Consider the following 9320-nt stretch of genomic DNA (forward strand, 5'->3'; position numbering starts at 1 on the left):
AATCCCTCCAAAGCAAAGACAAGTCTTCAAGTTTCCCAAACCAAGAAGGAGAACACCCCCTTGGCTAAAAAAATAAAAATAAAAGGGAAAGGAAAAAATGCAAATCCTACTCACCCAAGGACAAGCATTAAAGTTTTCCAATACTTTGAAGGAAATCACCCTCATTACCAAAATTGAAGAAGACTCCTATCTAAGGAAGGAAAAGCATTTTTTACCACAACCACAAAGGAAAAAAAAATCAAGCTTCAAAATACAACAAATGTATTTTGCCAAAAATTATGGAAAATCTATACGCACAATAAGTATATGCTGATTTATCCATTTCCAAAATTTCATTTCTTTCAAGATCAAGCCTCTACGGCCCTTAAAGAAAAGTTTCATTGCTTTCAAGATCAAGCCTCTACGGCCCTTGAAGAAAATTTTCATTTCTTTCAAGATCAAGCCTCTATGGCCTTTAAAGAAAGTTTGCATTTATTCAAGACCAAGCCTCAACAGCCCTTGAAGAAATGTTTAGTTCAAGAAATACACCTCAACGGCCCTTGACAAAATTCATCATGTCAATTCAAGAAATACACCTCTACAACTCTTGAAGAAGCAAGCTAATTCAAGATCAAGTCTCAATGACCCTTGAGTTAGAACATTCGATTTGCAGGACTTCAAAACATGTTTCCTACATGTGACAAGCACATGCCTACAACGTTCCTTGAAGTGGGGGCATTTGTAGACATGTAAATTTCATTGCATACAAATGATGCATCACAAAGCTCCATGTGGCATATGACTCATTACAAATAAACAAGTTATCAAAGACATGTGGCACAAATCAAGCAAAGGAAGTACAAAACCTTCCCAAAAGTCGGCAAAAAGGGAGAAAATCCCTCTTAAAATCGGCAAGGGGTCCAAGTTGCTCCTAAAACCGGTTAAAAAGCTAAAGCATCTTCATAAAACAAGCAAGAATTGAAGATTACTCACAAAATAGGTAACAAGCCCTATAATTCGGCCAAGGTAAGGGAAAGTGGCTGAAATTAAGATACAAACCATGCCTAAATTCTCCCATGGAAGAACCAAGACACGAATCAAAGCCAAATCCATCCAAAGGCAAGCTTTGAGAAGTCTATAAATACAAGGTCCTTAGATAAGCATAAAGGTGGACAATTTCAACATTGAAGGGCCAAAATTCTCACAAAAGGAGAACCTCTGCCATATCTTTGAAGACTAATACGCTGCCAAAGCTCTCTTCAAAGAACGTACTACCAAAGCTGAAGCTTTCTTTCAACCAAAGCCGAAGCACTCCCTTGAAGAATCAACAAGCACTTGTGCCGATTCCTTCAAGACTTTGTTGCAAGCTTAAAACTTGTAACGATGTTCGATTCAAGATCAAGGCACTCAAGGGAAATAATGAGATTTCTAGTCACTAGCATGCATATACAATTCTAAATTTATATACATAAGCAACAGAAGCATATTATCACATATTATCAAAGCTATAGTCATGCAAATCCCCTTCAAGAAGCATAGGTTCATATATGATGCATCAAACAAAAAATTGAAGAACAAAGTGAAGGTTGAGTTTTATACCTCTTGATGTATACTTTAGACCAAGGATGGACCGCCTCCAAGCTCTTTGTTCTTGGAACTCCTTGAGTCTAGCCTCCCTCTTTGTTTCCTCCACCTTGATAGATTTGGAACTCCTTTGATTCTCCTCTAGTCTCCAAAGTAGAAGACCTTTAAAGATCCACACCCTCCAGTGTAGTGAGATGGATGTTGGAATAACCAAAAAGAGAAGAGATGATTAGCTATTTCCCCTCTTGGTGGCCGGCTATGTGTGTGTGGAGAGAGAGAGACTTTTTTTTCTCAAGTTGAAAAAAACACACAAAAGCCCTAATGAAACTTTTTCATTCAACTCTCCTTATAAAGGTAAAAGAAGTAAGTCAACTAATTGAGTCTTTCTCTCTCTTCTTTCCTCATCTTTGGCCGGCCCCTTAGTGTAGGTTTGGACTTTGGGTTTTTATCATTTCAAGTCATCCTATGCTTGAACAAAAAACCCAAATTTTTCTTTAAGCCCAAAACGATCTTTCATCGCTTCTATGATTTCTTTACACTTTCTAATTAATCCAATTAATTAATTCCATCTTCCTTTAATTGTCTCACCACAAGAGTGTATTGGTGTACAATCATTTTATGTTCTAATTAGCGAGGCAATGAGGTGATTGGTACCAATCCAATTGATTAGTATTTATCCAATCACTCATTGAATTAAAACTTACTTTTATTTCTCCTTCTTCTTTGATGACTACTTATTTAATCATCTAGAAGAACACACAAGCCATGAGTGACATCTAATCATATACCATGGCTACCCAAGCTAATGTAGAATTTGGTTGGAGAACCTATTTAGTTGGAATTACAATATAATTCGATCCTTCTCTAATACAATACTCACAATCACATTACTAGGGTATGGATACTTAATGTCAAACCCCTAATGTCATTATACCAAGTTATATGATTCAGTTAAGTCGTATAGGAACGCTTTCCATCATTACGCTTGATACTTCGGTCGAAGATTCCTGAATCATATCTAAGAGTATTCTTCCTCTCATAATGAGGATTAAAGATCCTTTGTTGATCATTCATATACCTTTGAGAATAAATCATTGACCCCAACAATGCATAGAACACATCCAAGATGAGATGTGGTCACGTCTTATTATCAAATGATCAGCAACGTATCCCTAAGACAACTATGATTTCTCAGGTCAAAGGATTACTTACATTATTCCAACCAGTAGAGTACTTGCTTGATATGTGAGTAGACCTCCATGCAAGTACTCTCGTTTGATTGTGTTCAGTGAATTCATTCCCTTAATGAGCACCTACAAACTTGTCCTAGTGTCACTACATGAATAGCTTAAGACTTTCCATCCTTCCCATTTGAAGGGGACATATTATGTATTGGTTTTAGACATTATGGTTATGTGAAGAAGGTCTCTGCAGTCTAACATCATTAGATTACTTCTTCCATCGATCCATTGTCCATGGATTCATTATTTTGGACGTATATCATTTATTGAGATAGTCCTAATGAGTAACTTTGCCCTTTTGCTGTATTAGAGTTATCTACACATACATACATTGTCTTGAAAGGTTTCTTCCAAAGATTGACTTTTAGGGCATATCTCCAACAGTCACCAAGACCCTTGAATCAACAAAATCCCACATCAACATCACCTTTGCCATAGGTCATACAGAAACCTAGAAGTGAAGACTATCCACGCATTGTTTCAAGCTTAAAACTTGAAGCAATCGTCCAATCGTTCGTCTGAGATCAAGTCATCGCGACCCTTGGATAAACAACTTACGCATCTACATCTAATTTGAAGAGTAAATCAGAGGAAAATTGTAAACAGAGATTGTAACCCTATAAATTCATCAATACAAATCTACTTTGTACACGTGTTCTTGTTTCATTCGTTACAGAATTTTCATGTTCACACTTAGATCTAGCAGCCTTATCTTTCTTCCCCTTGGAAGAAGTCAAGTCATTCACAAGCCTCTCGGCAGCAGGCAAATCCTCACGAGTAACAGAGGAAGCCTTCGGCTTTTTCTCAACTGGCGTCTCTTGAGCAGGTGCGGAAGATCTCTTTTTTCCACCTTCATTCATAGCAGGCTCTACGACTACGATCAGACGAGCCAATGCATCTGCTTTGATCTACTTTATCTCCTCTCTCAGGGGCATCCCACATTTCTCCCAGCGAAGAGGACTAAGTAGCAACACCATTCACGGTACTCAACGGGGATACCTAAAGCAATGTGCACCTTCTTCATATTTGGAAAAGTCTTGGGAGTTGAGCCAAATTCTGAATCTACATAGACAAAGAAGGACATTCAACAAATTAGAGAGCGGCTCAGCAAGCGTAGAGTAGCCTAAAGATCAACCTCGACTACCCACGAGCCAGGCCTTGCAATTTATCTTTATCAGCTCAACTAGACAGTAAGGGAGCTCAGCCCATACTAGTTTTTCCCTCATTGTTCTCTCTCACACCAATAGGCAGAAGGCTTGCATGCCCAACATTCCAGTAACCTAGAAGGCCCACAACCTCCTCATTTTTCTCAATCGCCAATCTAACCCACGTCAGGTCCAAGAGCCCATAGGGCTTAAGCCATGCGACTTGCCCAACACTACGCCCTAAGCGCCTCAAGCCGCGGCCCTAACCTCACAGTTGCTTTTGGCTTTAGCCAAGCCTAGTAGCCCAAGTCGTGGTCCCTACCACACCACCTCCTCTGCGTTGACTCCTTGCCTCTGCCACCCCGACGGCTACCCTACAGCAGCACCATCCAAGAAAAAGACAAGGAAAATTAAATTTTTCTTACCTCAATGCGGCATGGAGAAGACAAAGAAATCAATGGAAGATGATTCTTTGCACGGGCAAGCGAAGAAGAATGCTAAGGGAGGGGAAACAAATATCCACTAGCTTTCTCTCTTTCTTGTAGGGATAAATAATTACCCTCTGAAGTTGATTTAATCCTCTACTTAAAGTAGGTTTAAATAGACTTTGACGGTGATTTACTTCCCTTTCCTAGAAGAATCTAATTCCAAGTCAAAGTGGGAATCTACTTCAAAATAGGAAACAATCTTATCTCTTTTAATTAATGAAACCCTCTTTGTTAACCAAAAGAGGGTGAAAAGACAACTTAGTCTTCTATCTCACAAAAAAAATGATGGGGCAATAATGTAATTTCACAGGTCCAAATTTTATTGTTTTTTATTGAAACCTCACCTACAAGTAATGTTAAAATATCTCTAATATTTAAAATTACAAAAAAAAACAAAAAAAACAAAAAAAAAAACAAAAACCTCCCACTCTCCCCACGTTCTCTCTCTCTCTCTCTCTCTCCCCTTCTCATTTTCTAAAAAAATGTGTTCATACACACAAAGTATGTAGGCAAATGCTAGTATATCCTAAAGCAAGGGAAAATCTCTACACCTACTACCCTTTCCTGTGAGTAGCCAAACAGGTGTGGGGGCATTTGTGGAGCCAAAAATAATCAAGAAATTATGGAGGTGACATGTGGACTTTTGGGTGAAAAGGATAAAATTACCCTCGAGGCACACTGGGATTCCCACATGCATGCAATGGACAATAATACCTCAATCAAGGAAGAGTCAAAGGTGATCAAAATGGTATTTATTCAAATCTCTCTCATCACTCTTCATCAAATCCTTATTCAAAAAGTAACTCCCAAATTTCCTTTTTAATTTAGGATTAATTGTCATGTTAATTACAAGATATTATTTCACATAATATCTTGCAATTACTCACACAACTTCACCATATATGGTCAGCCACTATTCTCCGAATAGGGCCGGCCACTTCCCTATGAATAGCCATATTATCCCACTAAAAAGCTAAGTCATTTGCTACCCACAAACTCCTAAACACATTCTTTTCAGAATTCTAACTTTGGCACCAGAGATTCTTCGGCTAAAGCCCCTTCATCATGGGCGCGTGAGGCTTTTGGCCTTAATCTTAGGTATTATTATTTTGCAAGTACATTTTTGTCAAAGGAGAAGACAGTGGAAATTTGCATCCACAGTTACCTTCCCCGACAAACTTATTTTCCATCACACAAAAGGTGGCATAATACTTCCTAATTCTTCCCCGTTGTGTGAAAACTTTGCCCGACGAAGGTTACTTGCTTGTCCAATGTTTTTCGCCAAGCAAAAGTCTCTGAAAAAGAAAAACCGGTGACCACGTTTGCCCGACTAAATGTTTATTTCTTCAGGCGAAGTAACTTCGCCCGATGGAAATTGATTTGTTGGACAAACATTCGTCAAGCAAATGGTAATTTCTATTTGTGAGTTGTCATACCAAATTACATACTGGCGTGTGCTTGAGAGAGACAGGGTGGGAGAGAGATCATCCTATTGATTAAGACAAGATTGGCTGCATACTTTTTAGATTTTAATATATATGATGGCAATGGAATATAACATATAAGTCAGGGGTGGGACAAGGTAGAAGATACGAGATACAGCCGTTTAAAGACGGCCAAAACAACCAACCTCCATAGCCGGCAATCTCTAGATTGGCACAGCTCATCACACTCTTCCAATCCGGCTTTTTCTCTCTCCCTCTCTCTCTCTCTCTCTCTCTCTCTCTCTCTCTCTCCCCGCATGCTTATTCACATCCCTTTATAAGCCTCTTACTTGGAGGACTTAGTCATATCAATCTCTCAAACTTAACTAATTATCTCACAATTAGAACTCCTTCTTCTTCTTCTTCTCGTATTATTCTTTTTTGGTCGACCGACGGATTGAGACGTGCAGTACTAGTTTCATGGCAAAGTTATCTCATCAAAACCAGAAACTCAATGCAAACAATAACACTAATGCTACTGCAGCTAATACCACTACTGTCACAAAGGTCAAACGAACAAGGAGAAGTGTCCCAAGGGACTCCCCTCCTCAACGTAGCTCAATTTATCGTGGGGTCACCAGGTGATTAATTAACTACCTGCGCAATCAACCAATTAATCATATTTGCATATATGTTTAATTACTGGATGAATTCCTTTTGCTTAATTATTGACCTTTTTCCCTAAATGGCATGGGTTTGCTGCGTGCTTGATTATCAATTCAGGCACAGATGGACTGGCCGATACGAGGCTCATTTGTGGGATAAGAATTGCTGGAATGAATCACAAAACAAGAAGGGCCGCCAAGGTATTTACAATCTCATCTCCAAAAATTTAATTTAACTTTTCATCGACGTACGTCAACTTTTATACTTTATGCATGCTTGATTTATTGATGTGGTTTCTTATACCATTTCGTCTTTCAATCTTGGTTTTGTTTGTGTTGGCGCTGTTGAATGCTTGGAATGGAATTGCACTCAAATGCAGTCTACCTTGGTAGGTTTTATTTAATTTAATTGGTACTACGTACTTAATTTAGGTGCAATTTTTTTATATGTAATATCGTTAAAGATCATTTTGATTGATATATATATATATATATATGTATGTATGTATATATATTATATTGATCCATTCCATCCTTTTTCAGGCGCCTATGATGATGAGGAAGCTGCAGCACATGCTTATGACTTAGCAGCTCTTAAGTACTGGGGTCAAGATACCATTCTTAACTTTCCGGTAAATTAATTTTCTCAATTATATATTTTTTAGTGATCTTACATAATAGTAATCAAGGGAGAAACTAAGAAATAACCCCACTTGCGATTAATGTAGTTATCGACATATCCAAAAGAACTGAAAGAAATGGAAGGTCAATCAAGAGAGGAATATATTGGATCATTGAGAAGGTAATTAAGCTTCTACATCTAAAGTTAGTAGACTCGAGGATCATAAACAACCGTTGATTAATGAGGTATTATTTTCTTTATGATGAATTTGCAGGAAGAGCAGTGGTTTTTCTCGGGGAGTTTCGAAGTATAGAGGTGTTGCAAGGTATAAATCAAGACTATTTACTGGAACGATTTTGTATAATCCGATACACATAGCATATAGTACTATTATACTAAACTGAATTTTTTTTGTTTTATTTTTCGGTAAACATATTATAGACTGAATTTTGATTTTCCTTGCTCTTATTTTATTAATGAACAGACATCATCACAACGGAAGATGGGAAGCTCGAATTGGAAGAGTCTTTGGAAACAAGTACCTCTATCTCGGGACATATGGTACGTTCAGCAACAAAACAGAAAATTTAGTTTTTTTTGTTTCTTTGATCACAGATAATGAACCTTTTTATTCACCAATATAAATAAACATATGCAACAAATTAAGCTGATCAGAAAATTACATATTTGCATTATATCTGACGGTTAGATGATAATTGCATTAAATATATGTAAGTATTGTAGTCATTCCCTATATTTGTTAAGCACACCTCGCAAATGTAGATTAAAAAATATATATTTGCACATGCGTAAAGAGAGTCTAATCTTTTAGGACAAAGGGTTAGGATTATGTTTGGAAAGAGGGATTTGAATTACCGACAATTAGCTAGAAATCAACTACAAGTTGAAGCATGTATTTTCTAATTCATATATGGTATGCCAGTCTTTTATGTGTGTGTGTGTGTGTGTATGATCTTTTTAACTTTTGAAATTCAAGTACGATATCATGAATAAGGGAAATACGTACAACTAGAGGATAGAGTGCTAATAATGAGCCTTGATAAAAACTTTGTCGGAATTCCAACCTGATCAAAAGAAAAAGGAGTGTCATGCACCAATGACTTAACGAATAATACTATCCTCCAAGAGAACAGCGTTCTACTTAATTACATAAGAACTGTCTTTTTTATTGAGACTTGCATACACAAAACTAAACATGAATAACACTATAGCATTAAAAGTTGAATAGTATGATTAAATCTAACATTGGCCTTGTATCATAAATGTTACCAGCTACCCAAGAAGAAGCTGCAACAGCATATGATATGGCGGCTATAGAGTACCGTGGGCTCAATGCTGTCACGAACTTTGACCTCAGCCGTTACATCAAATGGCTAAAACCTAATGGTCCTAACAACAGCGAAAATTCCGGTCAGCCTAACCCTACTATTGAGGCTAAATTGCCCAATGTCGTCCGAAACCCTAACGATCAAGATAGTGGACTTAGCTTCTTTCACAACCTTGCATATAGTCCGGCAGAAACCATGACCACGGCTCAGCCTAGACCAACCACTGCCACATCAGCCCTAGGGCTCCTTCTTCAGTCGTCAAAGTTCAAGGAGATGATGGAAATGACAACAGCCACCGATTTGTCATCACAGCCGGAGTTGAGCACACCACAGTGCACATTTCCCGATGACATACAGACTTACTTTGACTGCCAAGAATCTAGCAGCTACGCTGAGGGAGAGGACGTTATCTTCAGTGAGCTCAATTCATTCATGCCACCCATGTTCCAGTGTGATTTTACCACTTAAAGGAGCATGTTTTCATGGTTTAATTTACTCTCTTTTATTTTGCAATTGACTTAAGTAGTTTCTTTCATTTCATTTTATTTTCTTCGTGAATACGCATGGAAGGTTCAACATCTATGTCTAGAACAAAGATGCACAAAAGATAAAATTCTTTTGTAAGGTGAAATTTCACTACTGATCATCATCATCATGTGGGAGCAAGAGTAGGCTAATTATTCTTTTGTTCATTCAATTTCTATTTAAGTGTAAAGAAAGAATAAAATTGGTTCTCATTTTTTTTAATATCAATAATAACAGCATTCTATGACAGCCAATCCCGAATTATTCGTACCGTAGGTGTGAAATGACGTTTTTGCCC

The 9320-nt window shown here is 37.7% G+C and overlaps 1 protein-coding gene across 1 annotated transcript; it reads left to right on the forward strand.

The window, feature by feature from the left end:
- Window positions 1-6341: 6341 nt before the first annotated feature.
- On the forward strand, window positions 6342-8965 carry LOC103950524 (AP2-like ethylene-responsive transcription factor At1g16060). Its single transcript, XM_009361746.1, has 8 exons — window positions 6342-6502; window positions 6645-6727; window positions 6907-6915; window positions 7070-7158; window positions 7255-7328; window positions 7423-7473; window positions 7633-7709; window positions 8442-8965. The coding sequence occupies exons 1-8, from the start codon at window positions 6342-6344 to the stop codon at window positions 8963-8965; spliced, it is 1068 nt and encodes a 355-aa protein (XP_009360021.1).
- The last annotated feature ends 355 nt before the right edge of the window (window positions 8966-9320 follow it).

The sequence above is a fragment of a genome, unplaced genomic scaffold (genome assembly GCF_019419815.1).
Source record: "Pyrus x bretschneideri cultivar Hongxiangsu unplaced genomic scaffold, Pyrus_bretschneideri_v1 Contig54, whole genome shotgun sequence".
Taxonomy (NCBI): domain Eukaryota; kingdom Viridiplantae; phylum Streptophyta; class Magnoliopsida; order Rosales; family Rosaceae; genus Pyrus; species Pyrus x bretschneideri.